Here is a 25,553-nt window from a genome sequence, read left to right on the forward strand (position 1 = left end):
TGGGCCCTCATTGCGTATTGGGGAACGCAGCGCCCCTCTCCCAACCCACACTGGGTAAAGTTGGTCAGGATGGGAAATACTGTTTGCATCATTTAGGTTCGCTTTCATCCACCGCCACTCCACTAAGCTTAATTTCTAGCAGAAGAATTTTTTTGCTGTTAGTTTACCACCTGCTTCTGGGTTAAGTATTTCTTTTACATACAGAGTAATTTCGGACCTTTACTACAGCTTCTGGTAGAAATATATATGATCCTACTTACACTAAATGATCCAGTTGTGATTTCAGGTAAAATAATGGAACCACACAGAGTCTCTGCGGCCCATTATTACCATGATTTTCAACAATTTAGGAAATTGCAACACAGTATCACATATGACAGCGGCAGAAAGAAATATTCTATGTATTGTATTAATAAAATGCAGTGATTGTAGTGTGATGTTGTCTCCTCTGCTTTGAGCTGGATATGTATGCTTAATACAAATTTCAAATACATACTTCTTCCTTTATACAGGTGCCTATATAAATATTTACATTTTCAGGTTTTCTTAAAACATATCTTTGTACTCATGGCCAAGCTTATTACTGTGTGTTAGGAACACAATTCATCTTCTGTCCCTTAATGAGCTTTTTTTTTCTTTTTAAATTAATATTTATTTATTTAACAGTTATACATTCCTTTGTAGTTAGAATTACAAACAGTTCTGCAAATAGTGGAAACAGAATTATGAAACTTGTCTGACATCCATTCAATCTTAGTTCAGTATTATAAACGGTACCATTCACGTTATAATGGCTGTAAATACAATGACTTCAGCTACCAAAGTATCTGTAGTAAATTAGTCTTTGGGACATTATATAAAGCAAGGTGCCCCCTCCCCCAATTTTCCTTAGAAACTTATAATTAAATGGCTGAAAGCAGGCTTGCTGCTATTTTTTATATAAAATCTTAGTAATAATATTGCTGACTTTAGATTCTATTTTAATTTGCACAAGTTCCATATAACAACAAAAAATTCTATGTTCCCTTAAAATATCAAACATTTGTATCCAATAACATCAGGATTTCTCAAACTTGAGGTTTATTTGTTATTGCTAAAGGTTTCTAAGACCTAAGTCAATACAGCAAGACACTCCATCCACCTCCTCCCTAACTGTGAGTGCATGGCAACTAGTTACACGGAGCTTGTGTGGTGGTTTCTTCAAAATAAAATTAAAAAAGGAAAAAAAAAAGTTGGTTACAGTATTTCACTATTATAAACTCACAGTTAGAATCCAAATTGTTGCTCTTCTGTTTAATATAGAACTTTATATATAGTACACACGCACACACCAACATCACAGGATGAAGATCCATGCATACAATCCAGATGCGATCGTATTTCAGTGTTAAATGAAATAAAAATTATCTGTTACTGTTAGATCCCAGACCACGGTATTTTAAATTGCTCTGCTTTCTACCTGCTACCCAAGTTAGTTTACCTTAATCTTCAACCCAAGCAGCATCATGAATTCCAAATTTTTCGTTGTCATTGTCTCGATCCTCTTAGATTTCTAGTTTATATGGCATACATCTGAGATCCTGAGCACAGCCTCCACTGAACCAGCTTTTTAAGGTATCTCTAAAGCTAATTGTGTGTCTGTTCATGACTCCAAAGACTAAAAGCTGTCTTGAAAGTCCTGTGACAGAGTTTACACATGTATTGTCTTTTGAATGTGATTGCTGAGAGAGGTGGAGCGTGATAGAAGAGCGTATCCGACTCCTGCGGTACAAATAATTTTTCAGTAGTAGTGGAGCTTTCAGACAAGCCCGTTGGACTATCGGGCTCTAAAGGCTGGATTTTGGGGAGGGGTGGGGGTGGTGGTAAGGGTGGGGGTGATGGGGAATTAGCTGGTGGACATATCTCAGGCTCCTTATTTGAGGACTCCTCCGCAGCCTGTGACATATGAGACTGGAAGTGACTCCACAGCCGGAAGTTGGTTCGGAAGGCCTTGTTACAGACATGGCAAATAAACGGCTTCACGGAGCACAAGAGCTCTTGGTGGCGTTCCAGCTGCTTGCGTACAGTGAAAATCTTCCCACACTTCTCACAGGGCCACAAACCGGCATCTTTGTTGGAGACTACTTCCTTAGGTTCTCTGCTTGCTTCAGTCACCTCATCCTCTACCTCGTCTGCGGGCTCTTCTTTGATCTGAATTTTAAACTGCTTGGAAACACTTAAGTCTTCGGGTAGGCATAAGGAATCTTCAGAATCAAAATTGATTTGTTCTGATGAATCACTGAATACACCATCTTCCTTTGCAGGAACAAAATTGTTCATTTTATTGGATTCTGACTGAGGCGGCAATCTTGATGAACTAGTTATTTCTCCGTTGTGATCCAGGATCGGTAAAGAAAAGTTCTCTGCTGGAGCCATCGTGTTCTGATTGTGAACTTCAACCTGATGACGCCAGATACTAAAGGATGATTTAAAGGTACGCATGCACTCAGGACAAGTAAGCTTCTTGTACTCACACTTGGTTTCATGCTCTTGCTTCAGCTCTGGAGAAGAAAACCTAAGGCTGCAGTAAGGACAGAGAGTAGCGTTTCTACAGAGCTGCTCGTGATTCCCCTGCTCAATAAGTGAAGAGAGTTTAGCATTGCAGAGACGGCACTGGTAGATCTCCTTGTTTTCTGCTGGACTTTCAATATGAATATGATCTTTTTGCTTAGGAGCCTTATTTCCTCCAATTGGTTTCTCCCCTGGGTGCATTTTTATGTGCTGCTTAAATTGTGAGAGGAAACGATAAGCTTTCCCACAGTAGGTACAAATATAGGCTCCTTTGGTTCTCGATCTTAAATTCCTCTTGATGACTTGCTGTGCTTGGGACGCAGACTGTCCCTGAAAACCTTGCTTGCCACGTCTCAGTTTAACAATTAGAGCTTTTTTAATTTCTCTCTCTCTTACTATATCGATCAGTTTCCTTTGGAATTTTTCATCCAAAACAGCGTGTGAACTGGAAGCTGGTGAGGGATTCTTCACAATTCCATGTTGTGTCTGGCAGTGCGTCCACACTTTGAAATTTGTGTGGAATCTCTTGTGGCATATGTCACAAGCGTAGGGTTTCTCTGGATTATGATACATGTTAACATGACGATGAAGACCTGCTGTTGACCTGAAAATTTTAAGGCAGTGCTTGCATTTAAATTTTTTATTTGGTCTTGCTTCTTCCATCTCGCTGTATTCATCTTTACTGACATCAGAATCAGGAGAATCAGCATCAAGGTGCGTAGGGCTTGAGCCTTCCTCAAAGTTGTCTTCTGACTCAGGAGAACCCTGCTCATCCACCTTCAGTTTCTTAAACGGCAGCCTTCTGTCAGCCTGAAATCTCCTTTTTGCTGGAAGCCTACTCGTTTCCTTATGATCCTCCTCAGTTTTGAAAGGGAAGTCTTTATTTGTCGATGCTGAAGCATCACCCACTGTAACTCTTATTATTTCGGCAGGATCTGAGAGCGGGCTGCTAGGTTCAGTTTTGATTCGCACCTCCGTAAGGGGGGAAGCGACCTCCCTATCAGTTGACTGAGAGGCACTGAAAGACCTAAGGCGATGCGGGTGTATTACCTGCGGTTTTTCGTCTAAGACCAACTTATCGGATGACTCTTTCAAGGATGACTTTTGAGATACAACACTAAATGTCTTCTGAGAATCATTAGTTCCCGGTGAGGAGGAGGATGATACCTGTGCAGGTTTTAGGTCAACGGAAGGTGAGTAAATAGGAACCTGGCTGTCCATGGACAGTGACCTTCGAAGGAGACTTTTTACAAGTGGCCCGCTTCTGTCGATACTTTGGTTTTCCGGACCAGACCCAGTAGATGGGATTACTAGCCCTAACTTTGAATAGTAGAGCAAATTTCTGTCTTCACCTTGGCCATTTCCTTTTCCTGACTCTCGCAACAGAAACGTAGATTCCGATGCGCCACGCAGAGCCAAGACTGGTGGACGGGGTCTCTTCAGTGACATCTCTGCGGCCTTTCCTCTCAAAAGCTGACCACTGCTTCCCGGCTCATCGCTCGAAATGTCTTTCTCTGCCAAAGACATTTGAGGCAGTACTGTGTTCCTTTTCACTAAACCACCTCTGCTCTGATCCTCCGCAGGTCCAGAAGTTTCGTGAAGCTTGGTATAGCTCACAGGGCTTTCTTTAAGCCATCTCCTTTCAGTCACTGATAAATTGTGAAGGGTGTCAGTTGGTTTCATTACTTGTGGCCTACTGCTAGTTTTGACAGCAATGGAAGATGAAGGTTTAGATGCATGGCTTAAATCATGTTGTGTTTGATTCGTGCTTTTCGCTTGTGCTTCAATTCTGTTCTGACAGACAATGACACTTCTCTTCTGAGAGCTACTTTCGTCTTCATCTTGATACAGTATTTTCTTAATAGGGCAAGCTGGAAAAGGAGCTTGAGGACTCTTAGAAACAATGTTTGTAAGAAAGGATATTCCAAGACTGTAGCCCAGTTCTTGCACCGCTGCAAGGCTGCCTTTCTCAATGAACAAGGATGAAGAATAAATGTAGTTTAGCACATTATCAAAAGCATCTGGTTCACAAAAGTCAAGTTGAAAGACTGACTGAGACTCGTTCTCCTTATTTGTGAACAGAGACTGGAAGTATTCACTGCTGGCAGCCAGAACATTCTTATGGGCTCGAAATTTTTGATCTCCTACGATAAGAAGAACATCACACAGCTGTCCCTTTAGACGCTCCTCGTTCAGCGTGCTCAGGAGTGAAATGGCATGTGCTGGATTTATGTAATGCAACAGCCCCTCCATGATTCTGATGTTTCTGAAAAAGAACAAACAAACAAACAGAAAGTTGTAGGTTGCCTTATGTGAACTGCTGTTAAAGATAAACATACCTAATCCCTCTGTACTTCGCCAACTGGCTAAACCACCATCCACAATGCTGGAGAAAACACCTTGTTTGAAGGAAAGGTATGGGGTTTAAACCAATGCTGTTAGCTCCAATAGATGCACAGGCACGAGAAGAACCAATTTATACACTCACTTTCAAACATGCTATTAATAGCTTATTTCATACCAAGACTATTACACCTAACTAATTGGGGGTGAGGAGGCTGCATTCTCTTCCCACAATACACCTGTCCACATGAAGGAAAAATTCAGTCATTTCACTTTTGATCATCTTTCTCCCAGCTTTAGCTTTATGAAGAACTATCTTGACAACTGCACTGATAAACTCTTGAATCAGGTATCTAAAGCTTACTTATGCCAAGGTCACCTTTTTGAGGCTGAGCAACCCTGACAGTCTCCTGCTGATTAAATAAATTAATGGAATTTTGTTGTCATTTGTAATAGTATGATGGAATGGGCCTTAACACTGGGAAATAAGAAGGAATCAGGATTATTGTCTGTAATCTAAATTAATTCATCATGCTTGATTCAGTTTAATACATGTTAATATACACTTCTAGCTATCAAATATGTGTTGCTAATAACTGTGCTGACGGGACCTGGTTTCTTGGAAATTTCACAATTATAACTGTAATATCCTTGCATTGCTTTGTTCTATCTTAAAAGCAGCAAGAGAACTCAATTACCCATCTTATTCATCAGCATAAGAGCACTTTATGGATACAGGCCATCTACTTGAGGAACAGTGACCCTCAGATATGTCCAAGAGTACAGTAAGCACAAATTAAACTGCAGTGCAAAAACCCCCATGGTCCATATGCTTCAACACACTTCAAGCCCACTTCATACTGCAGGATATCTTAATAACTCAGTAGACTGCTCCTGATTAGACCTTAACAAAGGAAGAGAACCAGGTTTTAGGTCATCTTAACAAACAACCTCTGTGGCATGAACTGAAATTCATACACATGTGCACATGCACTCCCACAGAGAAATCGGCATTATCCAGTTTTCTTTGTAGTCATGGACTCTCCTACAATTCCGTTCAAGTTAACCTGTAAGAATTACACCACCTTCCTTTATGGTGGTAGTAAAACAAGTCAATGATGTGTCTGAAAAGCAATCCTCTTTTTATAGCTGATTTGAGAGACTACTCTTTAGATATTTATACATGATGTATGCTAGGAAAACAAAAAAGTTTCACCATTGTCATGGTGTAGCCCCAGCTGGCAACTGAGAACCACATGACCACTTGCTCACTTCCCCTCCCCCTGGCCCCCTCCGTGGGATGGGGAGGAGAATCCAAAGAAAAAGATAAAACTCATGGGTTGGGATAAGGACACTTTACTAGGACAGCAAAGAGAGAGGAAACCACCACCAACAATACTAATAAAAGAATATACCCAGCAGGTGACACATAATGCAATTTGCTCACCACCCAGAATCCAATGACCAGCCCCTCCACAAACAGTGATCCCTCCTCTATAGCCAGCCCCACTCCCTTCCCCCACCCTTATATATTGAGCATGTTGCATGGTATTGAATGCCCTTTTGGCTAGTTTGGGTCACCTATCCTGGCTGTGTCCTCTCCCAGCTTCCTATGAAAATTAACTCTATCCCAGCCCCAAACCAGGGCATTATGAACCCCTTACTCTGTAACATCTATGTCAGGCCCAGATTCTACATTTTCCAGTTAATCACCACCACTTTTCCTGTCTTTTATTTTTATTCACACACAAGTCATTCCATCAGTCTGTGGGCCACCCCTCTAAAATGTCCACTGAGTTCATTCAGTCCATGGCTTTGAGCTCCATCTGTGATAGCAGTCCCTCAGGACAGGGGCGATGGTGTGGGCTGCTGGATTGTTCCACGCTGCGTCCAGAGCTCACAGCTGGAGTACCTGGTGCAGCCCATACCCACAGTCTGCAGGGTGAAGATGTTGATTTTGAGGAAGTTGCTGAAGACAGTTCTAGTACCATCATGACTGCACTTTGCTAGGTGTCATCAAAGGTCATCCTTCATGAATTTGGGTGATTCTCACTGTAATATCACTGATAGAGCATACAGCAGCTGCAGTAGTGATGACTGGGTTATCAGGATTATTGTGGGGTTATTTAGCAATTAACATCATACAATTTTAATCAAATCCCCTTAAGGTACACATCACATTGTTCCATTCTTCCACATCATATGCCAAGAGCACCTAGGTCCTTGAGTAAAAGTAATGCCACGGATGGATTTGCCTTGAACTGAAGCAGGGCTAACCCAGACTGACTTCCTTAACATATTCTTCATGTGCACTGTGGGGAGTTTATCCTCTTCTACAGTATGTGGAAGTGTTGATTGGGCAGTGCCTGGTTAATTGATAGATCCCCTAGTGTTGACTAACCAGGTGGCCTTTATGAAATGTGCATCCCAGTGTTTGAGGGTCCTACCACCCATTGTTCTCAGTGTAGTCTTTAGCAGCCCATTGCACAGTTTGATTTCCCCACAGCCTGGTGCATGATGGGCAATGTGATACACCTACTTGATGCTGTGCTCTTTGGCCTATGTGTCTGTGACGTTTCAGAAATGAGTCCCATTGTCCAATTCAATTCTTTCTGGGGTACCGTATTACCACAAGGCTTGTTTTTCAAGGCCCAGGATAGTGTTCCAGGCAGTGTCGTGGGCCATAGAATATCTTTTCCAGACATCTGGTGGTTGCTTCTGCCACTCTAAGCACGTGGCACTTGTCCTGGCGTGTTTGTAGGAGTCTGCCAGGCATCCCCATATTTGTATTTCAGCCATTGTCCTCCATACCAGAGAAGCTTTAACAGCTTGGCTTGCTTGATTGCACAATATGTTTCACATTCATGGATAACCTCTGAAATAGCACCCGTGGCCAAGTCCACCTCTCAATCACAAGCCCACCTATATGTTGCATCTCTTCCTTGATGGCTTGAGGCATCATGGAGCCACCAAGCTATAAATAATTTACCCTTACGTTGCCCATCCAAGTCCACCTAAGCAAATTCAATCTTAGCAGCCAGATCCACCTGCTGGTTGTTCTGATGTTCCTCAGTGGCCTGACTGCTGGGTACGAGGGCATCTGCATGACATACTTATACAACCAGCTTCTCCAGCCAGGCAGCAATATCTTGCCACAGTGGAGCAGCCCAGATGGGTTTGCCTCTGCACTGCCCTGCTTCCATTGCTGTAATCAACCCCATTTGCCACCAGCCATGAGTCAGTATAGAGCTAGATCATCAGTCACTTTTCTTGTTCTGCAATGCCTAAAGCCAGCTGGATGGATTTTACCTCTGCAAACCAACTTGATTCACCTCCTCTAGCAGCTTCTACAACTTGTCATGTAGGACTTCATACAGCAGCCTTCAGTCTTCCCACAATGCAACAGGACCCACCAGTGAACAGGGTGTATCGCTTCTGATTTTCAGTTTATTGCACAGTGGGGCCTCTTCAGCACTCGTTTCCTATGCAGTCCCACTGTGTGGTCAGTGTGACCCAATTACTCCATGTAGCATTAGTTGCATGACGTGTTGAGGGGACCCTCCCATTGAACATCCAGTCCAGCACTGGCAGTCAGGGTGCCAGGAGGAGCTGAGCTTCAGTACCAACCACCTCTGAAGCAGCTCAAGCCCCTTCATATATTGCCAGCATGTCTTTTGCAGTCAGAGTATATGGGCCTTGCATCCTCTGGAGCCCCAGCTCCAAAACCCCAGAGGTTGACCTTGAGCCTCCCTGGTGTTTTCTGCCAGAGCCTCCAGGTAGGGCCATTCTCCCCAGCTGCGGTGGAGAGCACGTTGTTTACATTTGTCCCTATCCGGACTGGCCCAAGGGCTACTGTGTGGACTATTTCTTAATTTGCTATGGGGCCCACTTGAAATCATTCTTCTGGGACACCTGATAGAGAGGGCTTACAGTCAGACTGCAATTTGGAATATGCAACCTCCAAAGCCCCACAACATCTAAGAAAGCTTATGTTTCATTTTTATTGGTTGGTAGAAACATGGCTGCTATTTTACTGATCACATCCATTGGGATCTGACAACTACCATCTTACCACTTTATTCCTAAAAACTGGATTGCCTGTGCAGGTCCCTTGACTTTACTTTGTTTAATGGCAAAATGGCTTTCAGGAGGATTTGGCCTATGTTCTTCTCTTTCTCAGAACGATCTTCTGCTGTGTTGCCACGTACAATGATGTCATCAGTGTACTGTATGTGTTCTAGAGCTTCACCATGTTCCACTGCAGTCTGGATGATCCTGGTGGGGCTGTTTCCACACAGGGTCAATTCCAGGTGTAATGGATGCCCCTCTGAGTGCAAGCAAGCTGTGGTCTGCATTCTGCCACCAAAGGGATCAAGAAAAATGCATTCATGGTGTCAGTTGTGGTGTAACACTTGGCTGCCCTTGACTCCAATTTTACTGATTGAAGTTCTGGCATATCCGGCATGGCAACACTCAGCAGTGGTGTGACTTCATTCAAGCCACAATAGTCTACTGTCAGTCTCCACTCTCCAGTAGATTTTGACACTGGCCACACGGGACTGATAAAGGGTGAGCGGATTCTGCTGATCACTCCTTGGCTGATCCAGACAACGGATCAGCTTATGGGTGGGAATCAGGAGTTGGTGCGATATTGCCACCAGTGCACCTTTGTGATAGCAAGTGGCATCTGTTGTTCTTCAATCCTCAACAGCCCCACAACAGCATGGTTCTCTGAGAGGCTGGGCATGGTAGGCAGCTGTTCAGTTTCCTCTGTCTGCAAGGCAGCTATGCCAAAAGCCTGCCTTGAAATACCCTCTCCTGAGGCCGTCTATGCAAAGGATGCACAGAACCTCTGGGCCAGTCATAATGGGGTGCCACCTGTTCCCAGTTAGACTCACTTCAGCCTCCAGTACAGTTAGCTGTCGGGAACCCCTGTCACTCCAGAAACACAGATGCATTGTGATCTTTCATGGCTTGATGGCATTAGGGTACACTCTGCACCAGTGTCCACTGGAGCCTTATACTCCTGTGGTTCAGATATGCCAGGACACCAGATCCACACAGTCCAATAAATCCAGCTTCCCCTTTCCTCCACCTGTCTGGAGACAGGGCACCTCTAGTCCTGGTCATTGTATCTGCTACTCACTTCTTGTAAAAATGTCTTAGAAGTCCTTTCATAAGTACAATCAAGCCTTCCAGTCAGCCTGGGGAACTGCCCCCCGGAAACTGGAGTGGCATTTTTACTTGAAGAATCCCCTTTTGTGATTGTTTTTCCTTGCAACTCATATACCTGTGCCTCTAGGGCCAAGGTAGATTTTCCATCCTATTTCCTCATGCCCTCTCTATAGTCATGCAGGTAAAACTACAAGATGTGTATCCTCTATATCCGCTCTCTTGAGCAGAGGAACACTTACACCTAATAGATGAGATATGGGTCCATACAGATGGGGAGTAGGACCAATCGGTGGGATCGGGAGCGATCTCTGGGTGCCATTCTTAAACCAATTCTCTGTAACCCTGAACAGGACTTGAACACTCTCAGGAGACTCAACAATAGGAGCATGCTGCCTTGAACATCCCAAGGGATTTCAAAATTCTCAAAAGCTGCTGTACCCAGCCTGAAGGAAAAAGGGGAGGTGAAAGAGCAGGAGAAAGTATCCCTCCGTGCCTTCCCCATACACTGGGAGAGATTATTAATCAATTCCAAGAGATGTTGTCCAAAGCACAGGCACGACAGCAATGCTGCATGCGAACACCAGCTCAGCCTCATGACCAGTGGTGTTATCCTATGTTGGTATTACATCACAGTACAGCAACGACAATCCTGACCAGGGGTGATAAACAGCACCACAGGAAATACATACAGCAACTACGGGTTTACACATCACAGCCACGTGAACAAACAAAACACCATCGTGACCAGTAACTGTTTACCTAATATAACAACTGTGGCTATTTAACTAATAAATGCATGTAGCAACTGTTTTAACACGCTCAGGTCATATCTGTTATCTCAACCCTTTGAGCCCCATGCTTGGTGCCAGAAAAGGACTGTCGTGGTTCAGCCCCAGCCGGCAGCTGAGCACCACGTGGCAGCTCACTCGCCCATTCCTCCCTGCAGTAGGACAGGGAGAGGAATCTGAAGAAAAAGATAAAACTCGTGGGTTGGGATAAGGACAGTTTACTGGGACAGTAAAGGGAGACAAAACCAACAACAATACCAATAAAAGAATATACAAAGCATGTGATATACAATGCAATTTGCTCACCACCCAGAATCCAATGTCCAGCCTGCCTGTACCCTGCAGCGATCCAGCCCCCCCACCCTCCCCCATATACTGAGCTTGTCACATGGTATCAAATACCCCTTTGGCTGGTTTCGGTCAGCTGTCCTGGCTGTGTCCTCTCCCAGCTTCTTGTGAAAATTAACACTATCCCAGCTGAAAACCAGGACAACTTTTCATCAGCCAACAATCAGAACCGAAAACTTCATCAAAAAGCAAAACGATACTAAGAAGCTGTAACCCCATCATTAAGAAATGAGGGCGGCAAATCTAAAAACTAATGGATAAAAATGAGTGAATGAGTGATCAAGGGCTAAATTGGAATCATTGAGAAATGACTTAAAGGGTGCCACATACAGCATCTCAGGGCGTTGGAACATCACATCACAAAATTGAGCTACAACCCCTACATCTGAAATTAACAGTGTCATGGCAATAGCAAAAGCAGAATTCCAATTCCTCACCAGATCTGTCTCTTTACTGAGTGTTTCAATGCCTGACGGTGTCATTTCATAAGCAACTTATCCTTAATTCAACTCAGACAGTTATAATGCATAATCCCCCCACTCGTCCGTCTAAAAAGAGCAGAGCAGTCAAGCTCCTACAAATCTGAGGAACCAATCTGTTCTGGTTTGCTTTCTACGATTTGCTTTTAAGTACAGCCAGAAGGGTGCACTACCTGTCTCCTTTGTGAATGCCAATGCAATTTAGAGTGGTCTGACTGGCTATAACCCAGTCTTGTGGTCTGAGCACCCATTAACAGCATTTGGAGCATTATTTAGAGGACGTGTTGCAGGAATACACCTTTTCCTTTAGCTTCATCTGAAAGAAAGGGAGTTTGCAAACTCAAGTGATTCATCTGGGATGCAAGCTGCAGTATGGTGTATGGAGGTGACAGATCAACACTGTGCTTGTGAAGGAAACTTGAATGACAACAGTATTGTAGAGACACACAACAGAAGTCGCTGAAGAGCCCATTCTTAAAGGACACAGTGGGAAAGGAATATATTAGTCAAATGTTTTGAAATATTTTCAAATATTTCATCTTAATCTGCTTTACCCAAGCCTGGTGTCTTGTGTAAGACACTTGCAGAACAAACACCATGCAACTACTATGCATTCCTTTGTCCATTCTCACACAGTAGGATTGTTAGTAGAGACAGGCTAGAATGTACACAATCCCATAGTCACCCATCCTTCTTTCCACCTTCTCCTTTCTTTCATTCATAGAATGCCTTCAGTTTACGACATTAAGGCAGAGATGAGCACCCTATCACACTCCTCCTTGTCTTTTCTCAGAGCACAGCTTGTTGTTCTGTGCAGGGAAGGAGGCACAGAGCTCTTTGGTGCAATGTAACACTGTCACTTTAACAGTAACCAAGGCTGCAACATAGACAAATGGCAAGGGGCCAAATTAATCCTGCAAAGGCAGCTTTAATCCTGGTATTTCCAAATTCAAGTGCTTGACTTTCGGCTTAATAGCCTTTAAACACATCAGTCAGAAATAAAACAAGCTATGCTACATTAAGAAACAAAACCAAAACTGGTTTGCAGAACCATTTGGACACATTTACACATATCACTTGAAAGCCTGAAACACTTGGATATCAAAGAAAAAAAAAAAAAAAACAACCAACCCAGACTACCAGAATAAATGTGCAATGTATTAAAGTTTCATTACATGAACATTTTTCAGTAACAAAGTTGGTACAAGACACTCCTGGTCTCTTTTGTTCATCTTATCTGCATGCTGCTGTTCACTACTCCTTCAGCTGCGCCAGTGCAAATATTTGCAGGCCTGTATTACACAGCAAATGAGACAATACATTAAAAAATATACTATTTCTTATCCAAAACCTGGTCAATTTTTATATTAAACCACAATTTCAAGAAGGATTGCACTGGCATAACTGAAGAGGCAGCCAGCAGTGGCAGCAGGAAGGCAGGAACTCCTTACAACACTTTGCCATCAAAGCCAATGCCTGGCTGACTGTACACCCCCCCACACACACATACACACACCCTGACACAAAAGGTGTGCCTAGCTGCTGTACAGGTAACAGAACTGTGGCAGTCTCCTGTAATACTAGATATGATTCCTGGTGTTTGAGGAATCATACTTCTTCAGTTGAAGATTATTTTGTCATTAACTACACGAGATCTTTTCTCCAGATAAACTGCTTCTTTCCAACCATTCTTTCCACTCATCTTCACTACAACTTGGAAACAAAACTCTTTCCTCTTTCCTCCCATGATGTGTGGGTGACATCAAGGGAACAGTACAGGTGTATTACAAAATCTCCCACTGTCTGTGTTCAGGTGCCACGTGCTATGGCCCTCAGGAGGAACAGTGACAGCAAGACTCCAGACCCAGGAAGCACAAGGGCAGCAGGATCACCTGCAGCATTCCTTTGGGAGCCCAGGATGAGATTTTAGTGTCAGTCTTCAGGAGCCTTCTACCTATTCCAGCCTGTATGTGCCTATATGGCACGTCAGTCTCTGAAAGCTATTTGGTGCAAGATATTTTTTTTAACAAGGGTAGAAAAAAACCCACCTCTACTATTTCAAAATTACTTTTTGCAACAAGGCAATATCTATTTTGAGAAGCTCTTCACAAGAAAAGGGTGAAAAAGCTTATTCTTTGGCTCAGTAGTTTATTGATCTTCAAAGGCTACCTGTCTTTGAAGTGGTAGTTCCCCTTCCTTTCTTCTGTCCCTTACTCTCACTCCTCCCAGCCCTGTGGTATCCTCCTCTTCCTTTCACCAGCTCTGTTGCTCATTTGACCTCCCAGTAAGTTGATTCAGCTCCCTAAAACGAAGCAGGAAACAAACAAGGAAACAAAGTCAACCAAGCTCTTTATATGTTTGCTATTTTATAGGTTAGGAGCTTCATCAGCTCATGGAGAGGTCAGGTGAGCATCAAAGCCACAGCAACAGAAACCATGGAACAACTCATCCTCCTTTGTCAGCAAGTTGTTCAATCAGCTTTGCCCACCCGAAACTTCACTATCAGATACAACAAAGCCAAAAGGGAAACTTTACTACAGAATCAGGCAGAGATCTGTGTGAACATTTTCACCACAGCAGCTTGCATTTGCAAGTACACAAGCAGCTAAAAGATGTTGATGCTGTCTGATGACTTCCATTGTAACGACACAGTTGTGAGCTAAAGCTGCGGCATGTTGGGGGTGGCGAACTTAATGAGAACACTTAATGAGACGCAACGTTGCATCAAGGAGGCGCCCGGGCTGTAGGAAACTGCAGTTAGAAGCAGAGAATGCAAGGAACGAGGAGGACTCTCACACAAGAGTCAGGCAACAAAGGGAGGTCTGAACAGAGAGGTTTCAACAGGGAAAACATGCTTAACAAGTGGGGTGGGGGCAAAATCCCAAAATAACCCAAAGAAACATGGATTATAAAACTCAGGCAAGATACAGAGTGACTTCCTGAGGTATCCCCAGCTCAATGCAGGAATGTTGCACTCGGTTGTAAGTGCTTTGCAGAGAATTTGATGACCCTGGTAATCCCCCTGCTGTTTCAGACACAAGAGAGGGGGGGAAAGTCCCATTACTCATCAAGAGTCCATATGCAAAAGAAACTTACACTGCTTAAACTTCTACTCAAGTATCCTATGCTGGATTTCATGATTTGAGTTTGACAACAGTTTATCCAACACCTCTTGTGTCACCAATAGCCTTTGCAACATACCCTCCTACAATCCATACATGTTTACACATACCCCTACGTGCCCCCAAAAGCTGTATGTACAAGCTCCAAACCTGCAGAGCAAGGTTGCTTGCACTTCTATAATCTTTTTCCTACCTAAATATTTGAGTAATTTCTTGCTGCAAGTTCCGGGATTCCGTCTTTCTGAATTTAACAAAATGTTATTTCAACTGCTGTTGCTGTTTTCCAGTGCAGACAATATCGCAGACTTTCTCCATGAAAAGAAAAGCTTTTAATTTCCAATAGGTCAACAGCTAGGAGACACTCACTGGTATCAAGACAGGCCAAAAATTCAGATAATCAATACATTTGCTAACGCGTGAAATTCCTGTATTAGCTTTCACCTATTTATCCTCCGCATACAGAAGCAGAAATTTAGAGAAAGGAAGAAATGCTCTAATATTGTGCAGTCTCTCGATTTTGCCCTCTGCTAGAGACAAACAATCAGCAGTTATCCTGATACAAACTAGAATTTTCTCTTAGAAATCGGAGGCTACTTTTCACTTTCAGATGGCAGTTTCACCCACTGACACTCGACATGGCTCCTCCCGACCGGCAGCAAACTACAAAACCTCAGACTAACACCCCGAAGCTCCACTTGTCCTTCTCAGCCCAGCCTGCAAACAAGCAGCAGCTACCGGTGTGATTCCCTCTTACTCTCCCCCCAGTCTAACCTGGGATCACTCCTGCGAGGAGCAGCCCAAGTCCCACTCCCTGGCTAAGGAAGGCACAGGGCACTGTCACCTCGGTAAGCTGATCCCGCTGGCCACCGACGTCAGGGAGAGGGCAGGAATGTGAGCTGGCTGGGCTGGGAGCTCTTCTGGTTCTTCTTCAGAGAGTTCATGAAGACTAAAACACATCAAGGTTTGATAAAATATTTGTCTTGGTCTCAGTGCCTGGACTGAAAGGTGTGTAACTCACCATCCAAACCACTGTAGACTAAATCAAGAGACTAAAAAGTTTCAAAATCCCTTTCCCTAAGGTGTTCTTCAGTTTTCATTCTCCTGGGTTTTGTAACATCGCCATGAAACTCCCCGATGGAACAAGACCCAAAGGCTTGGTGGCCACGTAATTTAAACACCTACAAACACTCCATCCCCAGAAATATTTCACATGGGGTTTTTTTGGTAAGACGGGCACGAAATCCAGAATTTGAAGAAGGGGAGACGCACACCAAACGTGTACACTTGTACTCTTTCTACAGGTTGACTCTATTATTTTATTGGTAATGCTGAGATATACTTACCAAATCTATGAATATTCAGTCACCTGATTTACTGTGTGTGTCGATCTTTCTTGGGTCAACTGGCCTGATTCAGAATACAATCTTGTCTATATACTACTCTTAATTTTGCTGGTGTAGTGAAAATGAAAGATCCTAATTGTGGGCATATTTCTATTAATATGAAGGTGCTTTTTACTGGCATAGTGTATTTCAGATGGGGAAAAAAATTATAGCCATATAAGGTACTTTTCTCTCAATAGAACTATGCATACACTATGGGTTCTATAAAAAAACAAGAGATGAGGGAAAAAATCATACACTTAAATCTGAAATATGCAATACAAATATAAAAGCTGAGAAACTTATGATTCAGGGAACACAGATACCTTCCACCCACTGAAGGGATCCAAAGAAAACACCATCATTAATTATGGGCAAGACCCTGGGCAGATGATACTGTAAAAGGGGAAAGACAACAGCCATTTAACATGAGTTTTACGTAAGAGATTTACAAGGTCACAAAGAGCACGTGGAAGATTTTCAGCTTACTCAAAGTCCATGTGCATTTGGAGGTAGGCAATGTCTCACACACTAATTTAAAAGCTCCTCCATGAACAGGAACACTATGCATCTTTTCCTTCCTCTTCCAAAGGACTTATGAGAAAGGAGACAGTCCTGTTCTTACTGAATTTCCACAGAATTTGGCCAGTGACCTCAACAGCTGAAGGACTGTACTCAGACCGAATGTCCTGGCACAAAATAAGCTAATTCCTTTTGTTTGCGACAGGGAGGTTAGGTGGTGGCAAAGCATGATCAGAAATCACTGTGATTCTGCTCCTTCCCCTACCACATTCGAGTTACTTTAAAAGGATTTTTGTGAGGCATAGTTACTGTACCCCAAGTACACCATTGTTTTTAAATTCTCCAAAGATACTCACAAACGTATTTAGCCCAGAAGGCCTAACACTTCACCCAAAAGTAGTTCTAACGTGTTGTTGGGTTGGGTTTTTTTGACTGATGGGCACTACCCCACTGAGACTACTGGTGAGTGTGGTCTGGTGTCAGGCTTGGTGCCGGCCTATGCAGGAGCTGCACGGTGCCTGAGGGAAATCAGTCAGGGGAAGAAGCGGTGAGGGGGGTGGCAGGGACACTGGTCGTCCCCAGCACAATGACTGACCCTGAGCTGACCACAACTTATCAGAGATTACTGAGAATGAATTGCAACCTGGAGATTACTTACACTGTCAAGTGCTGATGTAGGATAAACCACGGGTAAGGGGATTATCGCTCAACGACAAAAAAAGGAGAAAAAAACCATTCCTTTCCTGAAGGATGTGATTTCATCATATACAAATTACCACAAACAGATAAATTAAACAATATGTTTTAAAAACATATTTAGCCAAAGGATTTTTCATGCTTTTTTGTCATGGATTTTATGGAAAGATTTTGCACAACGTGTGTTTAGTGTTTCACTAAAGCTCAGCTCAATAATCAGAACCAGGTGATTTAAAAACTTTGTTTCCAATACTGCAAGACTGCTGAACTGATGGTGATAATGGTGGAGGTAGAATGAGTTTAGGGATGCAGAAGAGCGGCTCAACACTTTCTTTTCTTATTCATAAAGTACGCTGGAGCTATTCCAGAACAACACAATATGTTAAACAGCCAATAAGCAAAGACAACAGATGATTTATTTATTTGTTGATTTGTTTATTTCACTGCTGAATGAAATAAAATGCGACAGACCTGTGGTCTTAAATATTATCATTAAGGAAAAAAATTGAAAAAAAATATTACAGTACATAGATTAGTCTTAAGTCTCCACCATAAATACTTGGGGCAAATGACTCCATCTATTTTAAAGCAGGGAATATTGCAGTCTCTCCACTTGCAACAAAGTGGATTTTGCTGCCTCTTTCCCGCCCCCCCCCCCCCCCACCATTCCAAGGAACTCAGATCATTAACTGTAGCAGAGTTCATTATAAAACAGCTCACTGGCTCAAAAGTTGAGAATTTCATTTAAGGAGAGCTGGAAACAGCTGCAACTGTAGCGTGTGACTCACAGCACAGTACCTCCCAGTGCAGTACAAACCATATGGTGACTACAGTACAGCCCAACTTCCTCTCCTCAAGCTCCTCCTTCTTCTATCCTGTAAGCCTACACTTGTTTATAGACCGTAGTTATCACTACCTTGCAGATAAAACAGCTTTCAAAACCTTGAAAACTGTAGCTGGAAGTTCCTCTGTAACTCCTTCACAGCTACTGAAGTTCAAAAACGAACAACCTCGATACAGTATGAAAAAGCTCACGACTTTCTCTAAAGCTGTCCTTCTAACCCCAAATGTTGGCATGCCTCTAACTTTAAGGAACGCACGGTCAGCCATTACTGTGAAGATGCTCAGAGCACCAACTACTTAATTCTCTGTGCACCAGCAGTCTCTAGTACCACATCACACACATACAAAACACAATCTCTTAGTGACAGGAGGCTTCTAGTGATCTGGAGGGTTCTCCATCTGAGCAGCAGAATTTGAGTCAGTTGACAGAGGATCACTGACACTTGGAGCCTACACAGTAGGAAAAGGAAACACAAGTGTCCACACCATACTTGTGTACCGTGAACTTGTAAAGCACAAAGAGGACAGCAGGAACTTTTTACAAGTGACTGCCTCCTTTTATAATTAATAACAATGCTAACATGTACTAAAGGATAAGTTACCTTAAACAATCACCTGACTCATGATGACTTGAATCCTATTTTGGATCACAGGGCAATGTTGAAATTAGTGGAGGAATGCAAGCATCACTGAGAGCAAGGAGACCACTCTCAGTTCCAATCCCATGGGGCTATTGTGGTTCCAGCAGGCTCAGGGGAGCCCACAGCTGGAAAAAAAACCTGATAAACCCTGGTCTGGCACACACCATTGCAGCTGAAAACTCCAAAGACTGCAATTTGTGACATCTCCCTGCAAGTGCCTACAGAGAACACGCAAATGGCAGTTCTTTAAGTGTTCCAAACCCAGTCAGGTTGAGTGGGCTTTCTAAGATAAGCCGAATGTTCTTACAAGACTACAACTGTACAGCACGTGGGAAATAAGATTTCTGAGAAGCGGATGTCAGGTTCCCTTCCATGCAAGAGATGGACACATAATTTGTTTTGGGGGTTTTTTTGGTTGGGTTTGGTGGGTTTGGGGCTGTTTTTTGTTTGGGTTTTTTATTATTATTACAAACAAGGTTTACAAAAAGTTGCTAAAGTTTGTTCAAAACTTCCCCTCAACAATATTGGCATAACCCTTGTGGAAAATTTTAGTCAAAGTCTGTCAGTTTGAGCAAAGTCAGAACAGAACACTGTTATTTGGTAGCATTCAGGCAACACAAACATAAAGCAGCACCAGATTTACCTGTATTAGCATATTTACTACTCTTGCCTTAACATTTAAAACCTTGCTGTACAAGAATACATTAAAAATATCTATTTTTGTACTGATATTTACCTAAGGATGTAGTATCAACTATGATTTAACTACAAGACCTTCACGGTATTCACAAAAGATGTGTGACCATCATCACAGTCTCTTGTTATACCTACAGCCTCTCTAGTCCTTATTTCCACTGTGATTCCAACGGCAAGAAAAAGCTTTTCAAACAAGTGCCATTTAATTATCGAGAGCTTACTCGGTACACAGCGAAATTCCACAGTATTTCCCGTCTCGCTGTCTATCGAGTCTCCCAGAGGTTTGATACTTCACAAGCAGCGCCCGCCCTGGACATATAACGGCACTTGGGACTCCGGAGAGCACTAAAGTAAAATGCTGGCGGGTGTGCTCAGGTAAGAACACCCTCCGCAGCTTTCTGCAGGGGCTGGCACACAACGCTTTGGGGGGTGGTGGTGGTGGGGGGTGTCTACTAGACGCTAAGATGTACTTTTTCCCTACTCGTGAATAATACAGCCAAAGAGCGCTTGGGCTAGTTAAAAAAAGCCCCAAACCCCAAACCCACTACACCTTGTTTAATACGTGCAGTGTACCTATACCTCGCAGGGAGCTTGCTGGATTGCTTTCCGCCCTTAAACTGGCAGGCTACGGTGGCTCCCTCCCTTTAAGGCACAGCGGGGAGGACCTACGGCCCTGAGACACAGCCCTCCTCAGATCCCAGGCGGTATGCGCCCGGGGCGAGTGCTCTGGTACCGCCAAGAAGCCCCGTGTGTCCCCGTACCCCCGGCCCTGCCCCTCCCCTCGCCTCACGCGGCCGTTGCGGCGGGGCGGCGTAACCGCCTCCTGAGGCGGCGCTGCCCTCCGGCCGGGCGCGGCACAGGTGGGCGGCCGCCCCGCCCCTTCCCCCGCCTCCGCCCGGCAAAAAGGCGCCACTCCGCATGCGCCGCGGGGGGAGGGCGGCCGCGGGCGTTGCCCCATCCACTCCGCCCTCCCCCCCCGCCCCGCCTTAGGCTCCGACCGCCCGCGCAGGCGCACTTCATCGGGATTCCTTCCGAGGAGGGAAGGAGGGAGGGGTGAGGGGGATAGGCGGAGCGGCACAGGCGCAAGAGGCAGCAGAAGCGGCGTGCGGGCGCGGAGCATGCGCGGGGGGCCGGCCGGCAGGTCTATGTGGCGGGCGTGTGCCGGCGCAGCCGGCACCCGGCCGCTTCCTCACAGCAAGAAGGAGCATGCGCGGTAGGCGAGGGAGGCGAGTTTCGTAACCGGCGCAGGCGCGCTGCGCTGCTCGGGGACCGCAGCCCCGCTCGGTGGGGGGAAAAAAAAAAACCACCTCAGAGTTACGTCAGGAAAAGACGCCTTTGTACACGGGGAGACCCATACGGCGCGGGCAGCCCCCGAAACGGGCGCGAGACGCGGCCGTTACTCACCCTCTCCGCCGCCAGCCGCGCCCCCCCCTGCTGCCCCCCTCGGCGCCTCCTTTCACGGTTCGCCCGCGCGCGCTGCTGCCACCGCCGTGATTCCATCCATCTTGAATTTGACGTCATCCCACACCAGGGATGAGGTCATCGAAGGGAACGCTCGTCACGTGCGCAGCGCTCCGATTGGCCGGCGGGGGAGCGGGGGGCGAGGCGCCGGAGCGGCGGGGAGGGTAGCGGTTGGAGACGGTTACGGGGGATCCCCCACCCGCCGCCCCTCCCCCCGCAGGTAGCGCGGCGGGAGGGGGGGAGCCCTCGCTGCGCGCGCGCGGCCGCCCGCGCCGCGTGGCGGGGACGGAGCCGAACGCCGGCCGCCCCCGGCACCTCCCCGGCTGCCACCCGCGGGCCCCCCTTCCCCTCCCCTCCCCCCAACTCACACGCACGCCCCCCGCCCGCTAGCGGCTCGGCGTGCGCGGAAGGGAAACTGAGGCAGCGGCGGGGGACACACACAGACACACAGACACGGGCGGGAGGGCCGCGCCGCGGTACCGGGGCAGGGGGAGGGGGCGCGGGCCGGCACGCGGCGGGGCAGGTCCCCGGTCCTGTCTCTGTCTCTGTGTATGTGTGTGTGTCCCGTGTGCGGCCGGTACCGCCGGCAGCGTTTGGGAGGCTGCCGCCGCGGTAACCCGCACCCCGGCCCGGGCCCCGCGTACTGCGGGCCGGGGAGGGGGGGGTGGGAAGAGACTCGTCTGCCGGGGGGAGACCTCGAGGGGTCAGGGTTAGTTTGCAGTTCTTCTGATGTAACGCGCCGCTACGCTGCGCTTGTTCTCAATTCATTATATTTGAACCCCCGTTTGACAAAATTGGGGAGGGGGGGTTGGGGGAGGGGGGGGTGTCCGGCGCGGCTTGCGAAGCTGCTGGGTGCCTAGTGACGCGCACGTGCCGGGCGCGGGTGGGCTTCGTCTCGGACCCTGCGTGAATCGCTGTGCCTCCTCCCTTCATCCCCCTGCGATGAGGAGAAACTGCCGCCGACGGTCCTGTGGCTTCAGGCCTGCCGCTCCTGGAAATTACCCGCGCCGAATTAGGTACCTGAACGGGGCTTTGTGCGCCGGGATGCAGGTATTAAAACGCAAAGTGGAATTACAAGGCTTCTCTTGTTTTCGTTGAAAGCTAATCTGGCCCATTATCTTTTCATTAAAGGACAGCTCGAATTCTAGAGATTAGTGCCTAATCCACATACACGTTTTCAAACCCTGCTTCTAGGTATTCCGCCTAACTCGGGAATAGTCTGGAGCAGCTGCTACAGCCTAACTCAGGAATACTCCGGAGCAGCTGCCACAGCCTCTGGGACGTGTGTAGTGCTGCATTTGAACCTTCTGCCCAAAGATTCGGTGCCAACGGCCTAAATCTCACGTAAGAAAAATGGCAACATACCTCGCTGGGTCCCGCTCATCTCTTGCCTCCCCAGATGTAATTTTTTTGCAATTGCTGGCTCTTTTGGTGGGTTTGCAAACTCACTAAGATGCCTGTAAAAGGAGTGATTTAAAAAAAAAAACAAAACTTTTTTTTTCCCCCATTCATGGACTTGTGCCACTGCTGCTTCTGTCCTGACACCAGTGTGGCTGTGTGGCAAGCCATCATGAAATCCAAACGAGCTTCTTGGTTTCATCTGGAATAGTTCCCCAGTCTGGTTTGTTGCGCAGATACAAAGACAACTGCTCTGGCACAGCAGCCGGCCTAGGGTGGCAAGGGGAACAAGCAGCTGGGCAAGCACTTGGGCCTGGTCGCATAAACCAGTTTATGTGGTGACACTGGCTGTGGTGCCAGCGCAGCGTTTGTGAAACTAACCTGAGCTCGTAAATCCAGCAAGGCCCTGCCGACTTTTTTCATACTTAACTCGGTTATTTCTCAGCCAAGCAGAAGCAAACTGGTCTTGCATAATTATTTTCTCATCCGCAGTTCTCCAAAAGGGCCTGTGTCACACAGATGGAGAACCTCCGTGCTGGAAATACCCTGCTGGAAAAATTGTGTTCTCTAAGATGTACACCCACACATGTAAAAGTGTGTCTTATTGTGTGGGTATTTATTTTCAGTATTTTTAATTTGTCAGTTTCTCTGGTGAGAGTGCAGCCATTAGAACTGAGCCCACGGGGCAGCTTGTATAGTAGTGGCACCGGACAGCGGTTATTCTCTGTAGTTCTTACCTTCAGCAGATGATCTGAGAACATTTTGAACACAGTTCTCAAAGATTTTGTGGTTTGAAAGGACATAAGACTCAATCAGACTGTCTTCGTGATTGAGTCTGATTGACTTCATCATACTGAAGTTGTATGGATGCTTTAATTCCCTATAAATCAGATTTATCTATCTTGATTCTAACGAAGTCTAGGCAAGGAATTCATGCTGTGGAATTATTTGGGGTTTAAATTGCATCTTAAATAGCTTAATTTTGACAGATGTGTTAGCAGCTGAGAGGGAGTTTTGCAGGAAGAAAGTTTGGTTTTGGGGATGAGGAGAGTTAAAGAACAATGCACCTCAGAAGAAATGGTGTGCAGTCTATTTTTGCCTCATTTCAGTGGGGGAAACTTGACTAGGTATAGATGGTAAAATCTTGGTAAATTTTGGGTCTTGTGTCCATATAGTGAAGTCCATTGTGTACTTCAATAGTTTTATAGAATCACAGAATGGTTTCGATTGGAAGGGACCTCAAAGCCCCCTGCCATGGGCAGGGACACCCTCCGCCAGACCAGGTTGCCCAAAGCCCCATCCAGCCTGGCCTTGGACACTGCCAGGGAGGGGGGCAGCCACAGCTCCTCTGGGCAGCCTGTGCCAGGGCCTCACCACCCTCACAAGGAAGCATTTCTTCCTAATGTCTAACCTAAATCTACCTTCCTTAAGTTTAAGGCCATTAAGCCCTGTCCTGTCACTCCCTGCCCTTGTAAACAGTCCCTCTCCAGCTTTCCTTCAGGCCTCTTCAGATACTGCAGGGCTGCTGTAAAGAGTTTTAGGAGTATATAATGCTGCCACATCCCCTTCTCCCAGGCAATGTGGCTTTTCAAACTCTAAGTTTCACCCATAGGTGCTGTCATAGCAGAAACTCAGTACCCAAGGAACAGTGTGTTCTGTCTTGTTTCCCACCAAAAACTCTGGAATTACTATTCCCAAGGACATTATTGCAGAGGGAGACAATTAATCTCCAAGCAACTGCCTCCTCTCTGTTTGCCCTGAAAATCTTATCAGTGGAGCAAATGCTAGTGCTGCAGGACACCATGGTTGTTAGCTTCTCCCTTCAGATAGTGGCCTCTATGCAAGACCTGGCAAGTGAAACACTGTCACTTGTGATAGCAGAAAACACTTGCATGAGACTGTTTTCAGCCTCTGCTCACTGCAGAGAATATTTCTGGAAACGCTACAGGTCTAGCTCTATTGATTCCAGATACTCTGCCAAAACACAGGTAATTTAATGACTTGACAAAATACAGGCACAGAATTTTCTACCAGTTTCTCATTGCTGATGGCTGTGCATGGGAAAGGGCCTTTTCTACGACGTTTGTATGAAACCTAACATAACAACTGCTAGAAGGTAAAAAAAACCCCAAACCCTTCCTTTTTCTACTTAAAACCTTGCCACTTGCCACAGAAGTATGGACACAGTCAGCATTCAGAGAAACAACTGGACAGTAATGAGAGTATTACAAAAATCACAGTGCGAAGCAAGGTAGCGTGGGGTGTGCTTCCCCTCCCCCCCTCCCCCAGCCGAAAAGCAAAGCCTGAAGCCCCGGGGAGGGGATCCCAACGTGTGACACACGCACACGTGTAACTAGCACACACACAAACACACTAACGCTCCCCCATGGCCCCGGGCGTCAGTCCCCAGAAAGGGGGCCAGCCCCTTCCGCCCCCCGGGGCTCCGAGCCAACAGCCGGCCCCGTCCGGCAGGCGGGCGGCCCTGCCTGACCGACGAGACAAGTGGCGGCTTATCGGTATGCGAGCGGTGGTGGCCCGTGCATTTTAATCCCGCTTGGTCCCCGAGGACGATCGGCGAAGTTTGGGACAGATGCGGGCGCGCAGGTTTCCATCCCGGCGGGGCGAGGCGCCGGAAAGCTGGGCGTGCGATCCCCCCGCGGGAGCGGAGCGGAGCGGGTCTCCTCTGTCAGACCGCCGAGGCCAGTGTTCGGCTCCCGGGCGAGGAGGGCACGGCGACTCCTCCTTTCGCACTTCAAGGTCGTCGCGACAATATATTTAGGTTTCGGTGTTTGAAAGGGGCGAAGCCTGGAGGGCGCGGCCCTTGGACCCCAGCCCGCGGCGGGGAAGCCGGGGGGTGCGGGGCGCAGCGCTGCCCGCGTCACGGGCTGCTCACGGTCCGCAGCGCCCCGTTCCCGCAGCGGCGCTGCCGAAGCCCTGGGTCGCTTGGGCGGGCGACAAGGCGACCTCAGGAACGCGCTTCCCGTGTCATTCCCTCACCTGTCCGGCCAGTTCGGAGACCAGGCGTGAGGCGGCGTTTAGCAGCCTGCCATCGCCCCCCGAGCGCCCGAGTCCCCAGCTACCCACAGCCCCACCAGAACTTTGCCGGCCA

At 46.4% G+C, this 25,553-nt stretch overlaps 1 protein-coding gene across 2 annotated transcripts; it reads right to left on the minus strand.

Moving 5' to 3' along the window:
* Positions 1-1,626: 1,626 nt before the first annotated feature.
* ZBTB21 (zinc finger and BTB domain containing 21) lies at positions 1,627-21,085 on the minus strand (the record flags this gene model as incomplete). Of its 2 annotated transcripts, none has more annotated exons than XM_084269574.1 (2): positions 20,990-21,085; positions 1,627-4,816 (listed from the first exon to the last, which is right to left on the minus strand). In XM_084269574.1, exon 2 carries the CDS (start codon positions 4,801-4,803, stop codon positions 1,627-1,629), a length of 3,177 nt encoding a protein of 1,058 aa, XP_084125700.1. In that variant the 5' UTR covers positions 4,804-4,816; positions 20,990-21,085. The 2 variants fall into 2 exon arrangements, with proteins under 2 accessions (XP_084125700.1, XP_084125701.1); XM_084269575.1 differs by lacking the exon at positions 20,990-21,085 and adding an exon at positions 13,853-13,928.
* Between the last annotated feature and the right edge of the window lie 4,468 nt (positions 21,086-25,553).

The sequence above is a fragment of the Gallinula chloropus genome, assembly GCF_964237585.1.
Source record: "Gallinula chloropus genome assembly, chromosome: 1".
NCBI classification, from domain to species: domain Eukaryota; kingdom Metazoa; phylum Chordata; class Aves; order Gruiformes; family Rallidae; genus Gallinula; species Gallinula chloropus.